Here is a 16,439-nt window from a genome sequence, read left to right on the forward strand (position 1 = left end):
TGAGATATCGCCACTGACATGGGCAGCACATCAGCTCAGAAGCCGTTTAAAGGCACCAAGGGGGATCTGGGAATCTCAGAGGAATGTGAACTCTGCTCACTTGACCTAAAGGTCACAGTGGTAACCACTGAGCCTACCAAAAAACTCTGCTTTGGTTGGGAACAATTCTGAGACTTGAATGTGTCATTTATTCTTTCCTTGGCAAATTTCCCCCAGCGTTCCCTGCACTGGACTCTGTAAAGTCAGCATCTAGTTTCAATTGAGTCCATAATGCTTTAGGGCAACCAACCCCCGCATTCACACATCACCATCCTCCTCTCTCGCTCCCTGCTGTGGTCAAAACAGTCACAGAGCTCAACGGTGACTGAAAACCAGCTCTCATCTGCCCTGCCCGGTCTGATGGGCCTATCATTGGCATATCAACACACCCATTGACATTCATATGCGAGATGTTGCTCCCGCAGGAGCTATTTGTTGTCTGGCCATGCATCTCCACAGGGATTGAAACACCAAGCCAAAGAAGACTCTCTGCTGTATGGAAGGTGTGAACTGCAGGCCTCACTGTGGAGGACACCAGCCATTTACTCTTCCCTCCAACTTTCGAATTATTTGATGACAATAAAGGCCTTTCAGCCATTAGGAAAGGGGAAAGCGAGAGTCTGACGCATGGATGATGAGGTGATGTGTCCTGACCCGTCATCAAGAAAATGAACCACATCACAAAAGCTCTGGGCACAAGAAAACTCCCCCCTCCTTCTCTTCACTCCATCACACCCAACCCCCAACTCGCTCCCTGGAGAAGAAGAGGAGACTGTTTCAATATATGAGCTTATTCATTACGTTCTCTCATCTGACACGCACAAAAAACGTATTCTGCCCCGATCCCCCTCCCTGAGGTTCTGGACATTCTGAGAAAGTGGCGAGATGCAGATGCGGTGAAACATTCTTCACAACCGTTTGCATGCCTCGCATTCCTCCACAAACAGTTTAGACTTTATGTCATTTACAAGGCCGAAGAGAAAAAAAACAAGAGGGGTATGTGACGAGAGGAGAAAGAGAATGAAAAATGGGATAAAGATTAATATGTTGTATAATATATATCGGGGAATCCTTGGTGGCACTTTGAGAAGATCTGATTATCAATATAAACAGTGAGAACCAATAAAACAGTGTTAGATCTTAGCCTCAAAATGGGTCACAGGTCTGTTCTCATGATAAATGCAGATAACAAAATGAACTAACCATAAAATCGTACAGACAGGATCATAAAGTATATCGGCTTATCAACTTTTAAAAGGGTGGAGACATCTCTTCTCATAGCTTTTCTTAATGCCAAAGGTCATGAGTCCAATCAAACTTTATGGTAGTTTGGTGCAAATTCATGTTACTTATTAATGTGGCTAACATGAAAACATTATTTGCTGCAGTATTTATTCCATGTGTTACACTTGTAAATCACACTTTTGCTGTTGTTTATTCACATTTATGCTTATGCCATGTTATGCAATTCATAAATTTCAAGCAAAAAAAAAATATTTTTGACATGCATTTGTTTCTAATTCATCACTGGAGTGAGCTCATGTATTACTATATCAGGTATAAATATTGTTGAAATTAACATTATACACATCTATCTATAAGACATATCTATATACACTATATATCTATATACACATCTATCTACAAGAAAAAAAAAATCCTCAAATTGTATTAGCCAGAATGTAAAAGACATTAAAAGTGTAATCTAACAGTTAATTTAGTTCTATAGTATTCACTATTGAGCACGAACAGTTTAATGAAGCATACAGGTTGTTTATCAGAGAAGTAGGTGAAAGTATGCACTGATATTAATTATTAAATGGCAGTGTCGTCTTGAAGACAGACAATCGAGTATAATGCACTACAGACACATTCACCAGTACTAAATGCTTCAGTTTTAGAGTGTAGTTCAATGGGTTCAATTAAACTGAAACCCCACTGCTCCCAGTAACCAGAGAATTCAACAAGTCACACTGTCGCTTCCATCTTCTTTCCAGTTTGATGCCATTTTTTATTTCTATGGACCTAATGCGAAATCAAAAGAGGTGGGACATGGACCTCTCGATTATGGGCGGGGTCGTGTCTCGGATTGGTTCACGTTACCGAGACACGCCCATGGGCGGGGCTTTGTGTTATCTTGAAGCGCTGTTCACTAGAACTGGTAGTAGTAGGTTGCCCTCGACGCTCTCGGCTGGAAGAGAAGAGTGGATCATCTCAAGTTTTCCTTATAAAAGGGGAAAAAAAAATCACCAACTTTCCTGCGCCTTTGGATGCACGTTACGCCCGTTGGTCTGGATTAATTTTTCCCACCTACCTGAATTTGAGTTCTTTTTAATTTACTTTAAAACCACATCAAGAATAATGGGATCCCAGGCATCAAAGGGAGGAGTGGCTGTGGAGGGGAAAGCCGCCGATGCTGACCCGGCTGCCGTCAAGACTAACGGACAGGTAATTCATCTCCATCTGCGACACACCCACATCTGACCAACAAGTGCTTCAGCGAGAGTTGCAAAACCACCGTCAGCGATTTAACCATCACTCAGAGTGTGATGAAAAACAGAGAAGACGGTGATTTGTAGTGAAAAAGAAAGAAATGCTAGTTTACCGTTCATTCATTGTCTTATTTATCATTTCATGTCTCGTGGCACGCGGGAAAACCGAGCGATTTCATCCGAGAGGCATTACGCAAATCACACTAGGCTGATCAGACAAGGTTTTCTGTCTCGCACTAAAAAAACGGATATTTTTTTCTACAAGTTCACGATTTATTTCTGTCTTTAAAGTCCGTTTCTAGCGCTTGGAGACGGTCGGTGTTGTTGCCATGCGATCTCCATTAATGCCAGTGTAGGAGGATGCTGCACGTATTCACTATGCATGGGTTATCAGCAGGGGGTTGCGATCAGTTTGGAAAATTTGGTTGTAATTGGAATTTTAGAACATAATATATTGTTTTTAAATCATGTTTACCCCTTTTTCATGGTATTTCATATATTCAGCTAGATACATTTTCATGTTTTTGTTTAGTTTATTATTTATTTACTATATTTTTTTCTCTCTCTCTCTTTAAAGTCTAAATATTTTATTTCTTGATATTTGATCGGATTCTGCTTGATTTTCTTTCTTTTTTTTTTTTTTCTGTGAAGCGCGTGGAGTTTTGATTTGCAGACGCTCGGGCTTTAAAGTCTAGACACTGAGGCGAGAGTCCTCTTTGGTCAAGCTTTTGGGGTTTCATGCGACTAAACCCCATTCTTATCAATGAGTGTACTTATATTTTATGTTACTTTTTAAAATCGACGTTTGTAGTTATTCCACCGTCGATGGATAAATAGTGAATGAAGCTCAATGAAATTCACTCGATCTCAGTCTTTTGTTCCAAAGCTGCCGTCTCGGCTGGCATTGTGTGAGTTGTGTGCGGCTCTATCGCCCTCGCTCGGCGGTGTGCGCTACTGCAAGGCGTCACCTCGAAGACATGCATTATTTACGTTACGAGTCACTGATGTGTCCGTCGACGATTCAAGGAATGCCCTGCTACATATATAGTAGACCCGTAGTAAATATTCATCCATGTTGGTTTGTGTTGCATTATTAAACTGACAATTCCATTTTCCTTTCTCAGGAGAACGGCCACGTTAAGACCAACGGCGATGTCTCTGCCAAAGCAGAAGGAGATGCCGCCACCACCAACGGTTCTGCAGAGGCAGCCAAGGAATCTGAGGCTGGAGCTGGCGATGCCATCGAACCCGCGCCTGCCGCTGAGGGAGAGGCTGCTAAACCCGAGGGTGAGGCCACCAAGGAGACCCCCAAGAAGAAGAAGAAGAAGTTCTCCCTGAAGAACTCCTTCAAATTCAAGGGCATCTCGCTGAAGAAGAACAAGAAGAGCGCCGAGGTGAAGGAAGAAGCCGCCGCTGAGGCCGCTCCGGCCGCCGAAGAGAAGCCCGAGGAGAACGGGGCGGCTGCTGAGGAGAAAAAGGAGGAGGAGGCCAAGGCTGAGGAGACACCCGCCCCTGCTGAGACCCCCAAGGCCGAGGAACCCGCCGCCAAGGCTGAGGAACCTGCTGCCCCCAAGGAAGAGGCTGCTGCACCTGCTGCAGAGCCCACAAAACCAACAGAGGAGACCAGCTCAACACCTGCACCATCCGAACAGAAGGAGTGATTGTACTTCACAAAGGACTTTGTGAACTGTTTTTCCAAGAAAAAATATATATTTATATATATGTGTATATGTATACATATGTATATATACATGGATATATGTATATGTATATATACACATGTATGTGAAAAAAAAAGACTCCTCGTGCCACTTTCTTCAAGATTAATAACAAATGACAGACTAGATTCACTAGTTCACTTCCCTGATAATGGCTCAAAGATCTGGATTTCTGAGCGAAGGCCGAAACCTCTTGGAAGCAGGATGTCAACGCAAGAGTGAGTTGAGGATGGGATCAAGGAGGAGCATCTTTCAAGCCCACCACCGAATAGATGCGACTATACCGATGAATTGCGCAAGATCAACATCACCACATATTATAATGACTGTTAAAAAAAAAAGGAAATCAAAAAAGACTTGCCAACTTTCTACATTCCTATATTTTAACCCAAATTTAAGTATTTTGTGGTGTATAGAGAACCATTTTAAATATCCAGAAGGCTTTGTCTCGTTTGTTTGAAATCGCATTTTAATTTTCATCTTGGCTTTAAAAAAACAAAACAAAATAAAAACACATTTGAGCTTGCTATGTTCACATTTGAAGTTTTAAAAGAAGCAGAGTTGTTATGTGTTAAATGTGAGCCTTGATCTGCTTTTTGGTCTCTGTAAATACATTTGACCAGTTTTGTTCTTTATTTTGCTAATGTTTAAAGATGTTACTGGTTTTATTGTAAAGTTGATAATGGTAAATAAATGTTGGTTACCTACAGATGCTCACTTTGTGTTTGTCCTTCTTCACAGTGGCTGTTTTCCAAGGTAAAGCCCCCCCAGAACATATTCATGTTTGGTCACAAGTCACTCATAAGCCACTTTACCTACACTTAGACATGTAAAATGAATACACTTGGGAAAATAGAAAACATCTTATTCATACTTTTACGATATATAGGTACATTGCAAGAAGCCACACTGAAACCTATTCAGTAATGTGGAAGTGTTTACATGTAATGTAAGAAATGTACGCCACTTCAATTAAAAATACCTTAATATAAGACTGTATCACCAAAGAAAAAGCATAATTCCCCTCAGAAATGACCAAAGCTGGCAGTTCAGTAGACTGGTGAAAATATCTAACTAAATAATCAATAGTCTCTTGTATTTCATGACATGCTCATGCTTCGAATTTCATTCATGGTTCATTGAAGCTCAGACGATTTTGCCATGGCAACATTTTATTTTTATTTAATTATTAATTATGTCCAAATCAGTTTTATTAAATAATTTGCACTTTTCTTCCACAATAATTGACTTGTGAAGAATTTTAAGCAAGGTATGGTATCTGAGGCATTTGATGATAGACCGATTCATTTACGAAAATAGACGTGTAAATTAATAAGTAAATGGCTTACTGCGCAGATTTTTTTCCTACCCGCCCTTGAATGAGTAACTATCACATTTTAAGTAAAGAAGTATAATATTCGTCTTTTTTCCCCGTCTGTGTCTGGATGGTAGTGGCAACAGATTTATCGCTGGGGATTGGGTGATCAAATATAAACATATGGCGCCATCATGTGTTGAATTTAAGTATTACAGTCATACTTGCAACATTTTCTGGTTTCACATGAGCAGCACACAGGTGACCTATGGACAAAGTGCAAATGTTTACACATATTTATTGCACTTAGGTTTCTGAAAAAAGGTGTTTTATTGCATCTCTCTTCTGACAACCTGTCATATTTGTGTTGAGCGGCACCAATACTAATAAAATTTAATGTTTATCACCCTGTGGATGATGCTTTTTGTGCAGATGGTCTTATTTAAGCACTGAATTACAATATATAACCATCTGTCTGTACTTTTTGGGACTTTCTTCCTTCACTCTTTATCTTCTTTTTTCTCAGTATGAATAAGTTAATAATTTTACAGGCCTATGCATCATCTGGCTGAGATCATTCTAAAATAATTGGATTAAATAAATGGGGGAAAAACATATCTGAGAGTGTACTGATTTGTCTATGTTCAAATTACTCAAAACCCACCATTTGAGGTTGCTTTTAATGTGATTAATGTGGTGGTTTTATTATATTGCTATTGTTATTTTTATGCGTTTGTTATCGTGGTTTTGTGATTTTTATCTCTTTGTTAGTATACTTTAAAAAGAGCTCTATAAGTAAAATTGTATTATCATTATTTTAAATTCAGATGCTTTCAGCTAGATTATATCACAACAATAACTTTGATGGATAAGATGTACAGTATATCCAACTTATTGTTTTAGGCTAACTTGTTTTGTTCTTTCTAAAGCAGTTTATTTATTTAAATGCAAAAGCAACTTGCGTATTCCTACTACAGCACTGAAAAAAAAAAAAAAAAAAGTAAAATAAAATAAAAATACCTTCCTTTAATTGAGTGTAAAATATTGATTGAGATCTGTATTACATAATCAGGCTCCAAACAATAAATATCTGTAATTAGATCATATTACATTTTGAAATGTTCGTAATCAGAGTTACTTTATTTATTACATGTTATGCACAAATATGTTATATATTTATTACATGTTATGCATGAAAATGTATTGATTTCTAGCCACTGACAGGTGGCCATTACAGAAATTGTTTCACTTTGAAGGAGACACATGGCAAAAACATTACTTTACAGTATAAACTTTGCTTGTGCATCTCTATCGACTGCATAAGATTTTACATTACGTCTTAAAAAATAAATAAATAACCATTTAGTATCCTTGATATCTCAAAATTGCATATCTAATCAACCCCTGACAAACATTTGAATTATTATTTGGATTAGTAGTCAATGAGTCATTTAACCATGTATGTGTGTTTGGAAGGCTTTTGAACACATTGCAATACACAAAATCAGTGAAATCCACGCATGGATGCCAGAGCAACTGCAGTAGTGTAGTAAAGCTTTATTTTTTATATTTATTTAGTTTTGTGAATTGGTAGTGTATTCGGTTTCAAAAATGCACTTGTGATATCTTTTTTAGACAGCAATCCATGCTTCTGAATTTTGGGACAAAATCACCCCTCAATCAATTTGTAATTCTGGATATGTTGATAACATGTCATCAACATAGTCAGTGACCTTCACTAATTACTAAGTCTTGAAAAAAATATTTCAAACCTATTGAAAAAAAAAATAAAATCTATAATTTATCAACACATTTGCATAGTCACAGTTTTCTGATGTCGGTTAATGGTCACACCAACATCCAGGTAAACAAATAAAATATTTAATCTTATTTTGTGTTTGTGCGCAAGTGTTTTATATTGATTGATTTAACTTTAAAAGTGTGTGTGTGTGTGTGTGTGTGTGATTTAATAAAATATTAGCTTTTAATCAAATCACAAGGCCTTACAATTGCTTCACAAACCCCAGTTTGGAAAACCCTGGTGTAATGTAATGTTTAATTAACTTTATGTTGTGGCTAACAAAAAAATGTCTTTCTCTTCTTGTTTTATATCAGTATGGTACAATATATTCCCATTCAACTCTATATGATAAATGTTGTCAAAAGTGATCTAAAAGTAATCAAAAATAGTTTGAATACATTACCTTAAATGCCTTATGTAATATGCTAGATTACATTACTAACTACAATTTTCATAATGTAATTTGAAATTAGGTTTGGACTACAATTTTTAAGTAATCTACCCATTGCTGGGTAATAACGTATTGCAATCTGGATTATGTATTCAGATTCCAAAAAATTACTTCTAATTAGATTATATTACTTTTTTAAAATGCTAATCAGATTACAGTTACTTTTATGGATTACCTGATTACATATTATTCACACAATGGCAGTAATTAATATTCGCAACAGAATAGAGAATGGCCAAGCAGCTAAATGCGATTTACATTAATTTGTGATCCAGGCTTCTTAAATTCAATTATGCCATGTCTGAAATGAATAATTACGCAAGTTACTAAACACTGCTGATGTATAACTGAAAATATTCAAAACCTGGAAGACCTTGACCATGTCTTTGCTATTTTCATGTTCATTAATGTTTGTTTAGGTGATGCAGGGATTCCCAAACTTGTCAGTCAAACCATCTGACCTAAAACTCACTTTGAAGACCCCTTGAGATTTAAAATTAAAATTGAAATAATTGAAACACATTTAGGCTACATATTCACAATTCTCTGAAGTTGGTTAATGGTCACACTGACATGCAGGTACAAAAATACTACTACTACTACTACTACTACTACTAAAAATCTTACGTTTCACATGTATTTCATGATGTTGATAACAAAGAATGAAATATATTTAATTTGTCTTTTTTTATATCAGTAATTCTATTCAAATATATAAACAAGTTAGATCAAAAGTAATCTAATGTAATCCAAAAGTAGTCCAAATACATTATAAAATGAGTATAGATTACATTACTGACTACAGTTTCCATCAGGTAATTCGTAATCATTAATAGATTACAATTTGTAAGTAATCTACCCAACACTTTCTATCAGTTATCATTTTTGCGGGAAAAGCCTGTGATTAGCCTACTTACAGACTTAATTTCTGTCTTTTTTGAGGTAATAACAAGATAAGAAAATGTAATAACAAGTAAACTATTAAAAGTATTCCGTGATTGTTATATATTCGGTCTATAGCCTATATATTAGCGGACGTTTAAACAGCTGTGAAGTGAATAGAACTAAACCTAAATACTTGATTAAGACAGCAAGAGAAATGATTGGCGGAGACACGCAAGAGCAACGCCCTCCGTGATGGAATCTGAACTGTGATTGGCTAAAAGCTCCCGGAGACAAGTTGCTATTGAAGTTCCTCAGTGCGCAGAAAGCCCGGCAGGCGCAGGCTGTAATTGGAGGGTAAAATGGCGCTGACTTCTCAAGGAACAAAGAAGAAAGTTTGCTATTATTATGACGGTAAGAATTGCATTTTTACCGGCGATATATCGAGCTGTTATTGTCAAAGAAATGAAACGCAGCGTCTGCTTTGGAAAAATTCTGCATAACGCTAAAGTTGCCGAGTGCAGGGTTTAGCCGCACGGCGCTAATGCTAGTGTTAGCTTAGCGTGCTAGCTGCTCTTCATCCTGTTGTTCTTCATCACTGTTAGCATCAAGACCTCAGCATGGAGTTAACACCAGCATAATTCACACACTTTTTTTAGCAAGTGCAGTATATCTGTGTGCACTTTACCACCCGTATTCTTTATTTTTCGCCAATAGCGCCGATAAAATTATCTTTACGTTATGGACCGTAAGAGTTGAGATGAATTGAGCTCGCTGCTTTTATTCATGTCTTCACTGCTAGCATCAGTGTCACTCCGAGCGTGTCTGAATGATGCTCTACTTTATAGCGCAAGCTGTTTTGTCTTCGTTTCCCCCTGTTTTTGCTCTCATCTGCCCTTATAGTCACGGATGAACATCATGTTTAGGTTTGAGATGTAATATTGATCATTTTGAACCGTGCAGCTGGCTTTGTCTAGTTCAAGGCCTGTTGCAAAAATTGATTAACGTTAGTCCATTAACTCGGCAATAAGTAAAAAAAAACATTTTCTTAAAGAGCATATTTTCATAAAACAAATTAACTTTTGATGGATCATCTTTAAGAGTATGTAGTAACGTAATATTTTGTCTTATTTTTTGTGTATATATATATATGTGTATGTATAAAATTTTATATATTTCCTTCTTTCCCAGGCGATGTTGGGAATTACTACTATGGCCAGGGTCATCCTATGAAACCCCACAGAATCCGAATGACCCACAACCTCCTGCTCAACTATGGGCTGTATAGGAAAATGGAAATTTATGTGAGAGAAATTAATCACTACTTTTTATGCTTTATTATAATTAATTTGGCTATGCTGATTTCTTGACTTGTTTGCATGTTCAGCGGCCTCATAAAGCCAATGCTGAAGAAATGACCAAGTATCACAGTGATGATTACATCAAGTTCCTCCGTTCCATCCGCCCAGACAACATGTCTGAGTACAGCAAGCAGATGCAGAGATGTAAGTTGTTGTGTTTTGTTTTCCTTGCTCAAGATGTTCAAATGTGAGGTCTTAAATATAAAAAAGACCTCAGGAGGGTTTAATTGTGATGCAAGTTGCTTTACTTTGGACTTTACTTTTGTATCTTGGATGTACAGTGAACATGCTTTATCGTCTCTGCAGTTAATGTAGGGGAGGATTGTCCTGTCTTTGACGGTTTATTTGAGTTCTGTCAGCTCTCAACAGGTGGATCTGTTGGTAAGTGTCTTTTTTTTTTTTTTTTCTCCTTGTAAAGTTTACAGAATCTTTTCACAGTTTGGTACAGTTAAGTGTGTGTGTGTTTTCTTAACCATATATCCTAATCATTTTTAGCTGGGGCTGTGAAACTCAACAAACAGCAGACAGACATTGCCATTAACTGGGCAGGAGGCCTTCATCATGCCAAGAAATCTGAGGCGTCTGGATTCTGCTATGTCAACGACATCGTGCTCGCCATTCTGGAGCTGCTCAAGTATGCCCTTTAAAAGAAACCACTACAGATAACAATACTTTTTTTACCTAATTTTTCTTTATGCACACACACACTACCGGTCAAAAGTTTGGGATAATTAAAATGTTTTTGGGGGGAAAAAGTGTCATGTTCACCCCTGCTGCCTTTTATTTGAGCAAAAATACAGTAAATCAGGAATATATTAAAATGTAATTTATAAGTTGTAATTATTCAGACTTTTGACTGGTAATGTCTATATTTCATGAGATTTTTCAGTGAGCTATTAAAGAAACATTTGTGACCGCTTTAAAAAAGAAACAAAAAGTCTTTGCCATTTCAACCAAAGGCCTTGTAAATCTGTCTAGGTACCATCAAAGAGTGCTTTACATTGACATTGACATTCATCACGGGGATGGAGTTGAGGAAGCTTTCTACACAACAGACCGTGTCATGACTGTGTCCTTCCACAAGTATGGAGAGTATTTCCCGGGTACTGGAGACCTCAGAGTAAGTACTTTTAAGTTAAATAAATACTTTCTGGTTAAAAAGGAGTGCTAAGCTAAATATTATCTTTTTCCCCCTCTTTTTATCAGGATATTGGTGCAGGGAAGGGAAAATACTACGCAGTGAATTACCCGCTCAGGGATGGTATAGATGATGAATCCTACGAAGCCATATTCAAACCTGTAAGTCTGTAAACCTTCCCAGGTGTTAAAAAGTCAAAACATTCTTGTCTTAATTAGCAGTGAAATTGAGTCTTGAAAATCTACTGTTTCTGAATGTCCTGCAGATCATGGCCAAAGTGATGGAGATGTACCAGCCCAGTGCTGTGGTGCTCCAGTGTGGCGCTGACTCCCTGTCTGGAGATAGATTGGGCTGCTTTAACCTCACCATCAAAGGTATCAAACGTAATCAATCCACACATACATCTCTAAAGTGACTTGTATTTGTGTCTAACCAAACCCTTGTGGGTTCCTCAGGTCATGCGAAGTGTGTGGAGTACATGAAGAGCTTTAACCTGCCCCTGCTCATGCTGGGAGGTGGAGGCTACACCATCAGAAACGTGGCCCGCTGCTGGACCTATGAGACTGCTGTAGCGCTGGACAGCACCATTCCCAACGGTGAGACACTCTGATTGTGTCAGACTTTTCTGTTTTGTTCTCTCTGTAGTGAACACCATTAACTTGTTCTTTCGTTCCAACAGAGCTCCCATACAATGACTACTTTGAGTATTTTGGACCTGATTTCAAGCTTCACATCAGCCCCTCAAACATGACCAATCAGAATACAAATGACTATCTGGAAAAGATAAAGTAAGTGGGATGAAGGGCCACTCATGCTCCATTGAAGTAAGTTTGAATGGAAGTATGATGGCAGATCTCATTTCAGATCATGGATGCATGATGTTTTGGACTGGGTTTGTAAATATTGGATATTTTGGGTTGTTTTGCGTTTAAAAAAAAAAATTTGTTTAACTCGATGCTCATTTTTACATGTAAAAAGTTAATTAGTATTGTACATGTTCAGTTTGAACTTATTTCTTCTCCTCTAAGTGTTTTGTATCTGTCTCTTATTTTTCTATACAGACAGCGTCTGTTTGAGAATCTGCGGATGTTGCCTCATGCTCCAGGGGTTCAGATGCAGGCGATCCCAGAGGATGCTGTTCAGGAGGACAGCGGAGATGAGGAGGATGACCCTGACAAACGCATCTCCAGTGAGTGCCACCTTTATTCATTTGTTCGCATACTCCTGAACATGGAAACTTCTTGACTTGTCATTGTGGTCCTTTTAATGCGTACTGATGCAGACAAATGTAAGTTTAGTTTGAGGTCTGAGTTCTGCAGAGCATGAGTGCTTGTTTTTCTCATCTTTAGTCCGAGCCCACGACAAGCGGATAGCCTGTGATGAGGAGTTCTCAGACTCTGAGGACGAAGGACAGGGCGGCCGGAGAAATGCAGCAAATTACAAGAAGCCTAAACGAGTGAAGACTGAAGAAGAGAAGGATGGAGAAGAGAAGAAAGGTGAGCCAACAGGTACAGCCGGTTTCTTTCATTTCAGACTCATTCATATCCTAGCAGTTGTACTTGTGAGGTTGCGCTTTTCACATATTGTACAAAAGCACTGTATTATAGTTAAGAGGTGTCAGATTGACACACTGTCCCTCTCGTTTGATGCCAGATGTCAAAGAAGAGGAGAAAGCTTCAGAAGAAAAAATGGACACAAAGGGGTAAGTTATCTCACATCATGGATTATGAAATGTGTGCTCACTCTGAATTGCAAGGATTGCTTTATTGTTGGTTTTTATTTTTTTTTTTTAAATCCACTCAATAGGCTTTTTTTTTATATAAGGGTTTACTAAATGTCCAGTTGAAATTTGAAACTTTTAAAACATGAACATATACAGTATCTCACAGAAGTGAGTACACCCCTCACATTTTTGTAAATATTTTCTTTTCATGTGACAACACTGAAGAAATGACACTATGCTACAATGTAAAGTAGTAAGTGTACAGCTTGTATAACAGTGTAAATTTGCTGTCCCCTCAAAATAACTCAACACACAGTCATTAATGTCTAAACCGCTGGCCACAAAAGTGAGTACACCCCTAAGTGAAAATGTCCAAATTGGGCCCAAAGTGTCAATATTTTGTGTGGCCAACATTTATTTTCCAGTATTGGCTTAACCCTCTTGAGCATGTAGTTCACCAGAGCTTCACAGGTTGCCACTGGAGTCCTCTTTCACTCCTCCATGACGACATCACCTTGCACTCCTCCACCTTCTGTTTGAGGATGCCCCACAGATGCTCAATAGGGTTTAGGTCTGGAGACATGTTTGGCCAGTCCATCACCTTTACTCTCAGCTTCTTTAGCAAGGCAGTGGTCGTCTTGGAGGTGTGTTTGCGGTCGTTATGTTGGAATACTGCCCTGCGGTCCAGTCTCCGAAGGGAGGGGATCATGCTCTGCTTCAGTATGTCACAGTACATGTTGGCATTCACGGTTCCCTCAATGAACTGTAGCTCCCCAGCAGCACTCATGCAGCCCCAGACCATGACACTCCCACCACCATGCTTGACTGTAGGCAAGACGCTTGTCTTTGTACTCCTCACCTGGTTGCCGCCACACTCTTGACATCATCTGAACCAAATAAGTTTATCTTGGTCTCATCAGACCACAGGACATGGTTCCAGTAATCCATGTCCTTAGTCTGCTTGTCTTCAGCAAACTGTTTGCGGGCTTTCTTGTGCATGCAGCCATGCAGACCAGTTTGATGCAGTGTGCAGCGTATGGTCTGAGCACTAACAGGCTGACCCCCTTCTGTGAGATACTGTGTATATAAGTATTACTGCACTATTTATTTATTTTTTTAATTGGTCAAAAGTGACAGTAAAACACTTTTTGTTACAAAATATTTCTATTTCAAATCAATGCTGTTCTTTTGAACTTTCTACTCCAAATAATTAAGAAAAAAAAAGTTTCATGGTTTCCACACAAATATTAAGCCGAACAACTGCTTTTAACATTGGTAAGAAACATTTCTTGAGCAGCAAATCCGCTTATTAGAATGATTTCTAAAGGATCATGTGACACTGAAGACTGGAGTAATGATGCTGAAAATTCAGCTTTGACATAAGAATAAATTATTTTAAAATATATTTAAATAGAAAATGCATCTTTGTAATTTTTTCTCTTTTTGATTAAATAAGTGTAGCTTGGTGGGCATAAGAGACTTCTCAAAACACATCTCACCAACCCCATACTACTTAACTATACTGTATATTGCAGTATTTGTTTTCTTTTTTGTTTTTTTTTAATATTTGCGTATATGGATGCTTGATTTTTATGTAATGTTTCTGATTTTTATTTACAGGCCAAAAGAGGAATTAAAAACCGTCTGAGAAAAGGACATGTGGTCCTCATGGATGCATGAACTTGTCATACACCCTCCTCCTCTCAAACGTCAAACCCACATACACATCCTAGATGTTAGCTCTAGTCCTGAGCTAAGGACTGTAAATTATTTTGTATGACTCATTTTACTATTTGTAATCTAATGAAGCGGTATAAAAGTTTTTACATTTACAAGTGTGAAATGACAGATGTTTCTCTTTCTTTATTTTCTTGTGCTTTTGAAACCATGTTTGTTTGCCTCCCACCGGTAATCCTTATGTTACTGTTTACCGACAATAGCACCTCAAACAGGACCAGGATAGCACATCTTTTGTTTTTGTTTTTTGTTTTTTTTCTCCCATCATGGGAATCTCGCCTTTTTTTTTTTTTGGTTTGGTTTTGTTTTTTTTTAATCATGGATTGACACACTTATTGGCCGCTCTTATTTAGTTTCTCTGTGGATGCTGTTTGCGAACGGTATCATTTACCTCGTTTTTAAGCGTTAAATGTTTGTTTTTATTAAGATGTCTGTCTTGATGGCTCTGTATTGAACCCCCTGTCTGGTGGGGCATGGCAAAGGCTTGCTGTATTGCTGTTAGATTCCAGATTCTTTTCTGTTGTGGTTACGCTAGCACGTCAGTCACACGGCTGACCGGATATAGCCGTTTGGAGTTCCAGAGTTCAGTGGTTGTGAAATGTCCTTATTATAAACAATGACTTTTGGTAAATAAAAGAGAAATTCAGGTATATTGTGGTTTTTCATTAATCTTACACAAACACTATTCATGTTCACAGCTTGTCTAGTGGTAGCTTTATAGTAAGTATGCGTGATTATCATTGCTCAAATTAGGTGGTATATCTGCAAATGAAATCAAACATTTTTAACACTTTACACTAAGGCTGTTGATTCGCACTGGTTAGTCCAGTAGGTATGACAGCATTTCATGTTCATTTCTACTATGCTAAATTAACGTGTGATAAATACTGGTAATAGTAATTAATTGTATTTAAATACATCTGCTGAGCTGGGTAGTAACTCATTACATGTATTATTTCGAGATACTTGTAATCGGACTACAGTTACTTTTTTTTACTGGTTACATGATTACATATTCGCAGAATAGTAATAAATTATTCATAATTTATCAATTCTTTCAAATGTTCTTTTCTAAAACAGCCTACTGCTTAATATAGACATTCAAAGAGTCTTCCAGTTTAGTGGACATTTCAAACAAAGACCATTCATTAGTCAGGTGGCTACACAGCATTTGACCACTGGATTTACAAATATTTCAGCTTTTAAGTATTTGAACATTGCTTCAACTACTGATGAACACATTCATTTTTATTTTATCTCAAAGTAGGTTATTAAATGATGTATTATTACTTTGGATGGCTCTTGTCTTTCAAACACATTAAAATATACATTATTTCTTATTTACATGCAGGCGTTCCCAAACTTTTTTTTTTTTTTTTGCCATCTGAACATGTTTCACTTAATATATTTACTTGAAGTATCTGAGATCTTAAATATTTCAGTAAGTATCACATTTGTAAGTTCACGGTTCTGTTGGTTAATGGTCACATGACATACAGGTAAATAAAATGTTTTAGCTAGTGTTTTATTTTGATGTTATTTTAAAATGACTTTATATGCATGTCGCTCAGTAAGTCCCATTTTCAGAAGACAAAATTTTAAAAGTAATCTTGCATTACGGATCTTTATCAGAAAGGGTTTAAACAATGGTTTTCATACTTGTTCAGTGAACCATAAACTATTCTTGCACATACACCTGTCAAACAGTTCTTAAAAGACGTTATAATAACTTGGTATTTTAAGATATCTTTCTACTGACTAAATAAAAAATAAAAAAAAAAC

At 37.5% G+C, this 16,439-nt stretch overlaps 2 protein-coding genes across 3 annotated transcripts; both read left to right on the forward strand.

Moving 5' to 3' along the window:
• Nucleotides 1–2,191: 2,191 nt before the first annotated feature.
• Nucleotides 2,192–4,958, forward strand: marcksl1b (MARCKS-like 1b). Its single transcript, XM_058752583.1, has 2 exons — nt 2,192–2,487; nt 3,656–4,958. Exons 1-2 carry the CDS (start codon nt 2,401–2,403, stop codon nt 4,190–4,192), a joined length of 624 nt encoding a protein of 207 aa, XP_058608566.1. The 5' UTR covers nt 2,192–2,400; the 3' UTR covers nt 4,193–4,958.
• A 4,009-nt stretch (nt 4,959–8,967) lies between these two features.
• On the forward strand, nt 8,968–15,307 carry hdac1 (histone deacetylase 1). Of its 2 annotated transcripts, none has more exons than XM_058754450.1 (14): nt 8,968–9,112; nt 9,890–10,002; nt 10,086–10,203; nt 10,366–10,440; nt 10,555–10,693; nt 11,038–11,179; nt 11,266–11,358; nt 11,463–11,571; nt 11,653–11,793; nt 11,877–11,985; nt 12,259–12,386; nt 12,547–12,705; nt 12,851–12,899; nt 14,541–15,307. In XM_058754450.1, exons 1-14 carry the CDS (start codon nt 9,061–9,063, stop codon nt 14,566–14,568), a joined length of 1,455 nt encoding a protein of 484 aa, XP_058610433.1. In that variant the 5' UTR covers nt 8,968–9,060; the 3' UTR covers nt 14,569–15,307. The 2 variants fall into 2 exon arrangements, with proteins under 2 accessions (XP_058610433.1, XP_058610434.1); XM_058754451.1 differs by having other exon boundaries at nt 12,547–12,693.
• Nucleotides 15,308–16,439: the final 1,132 nt, after the last annotated feature.

The sequence above is a fragment of the Onychostoma macrolepis genome, chromosome 19, assembly GCF_012432095.1.
Source record: "Onychostoma macrolepis isolate SWU-2019 chromosome 19, ASM1243209v1, whole genome shotgun sequence".
NCBI classification, from domain to species: domain Eukaryota; kingdom Metazoa; phylum Chordata; class Actinopteri; order Cypriniformes; family Cyprinidae; genus Onychostoma; species Onychostoma macrolepis.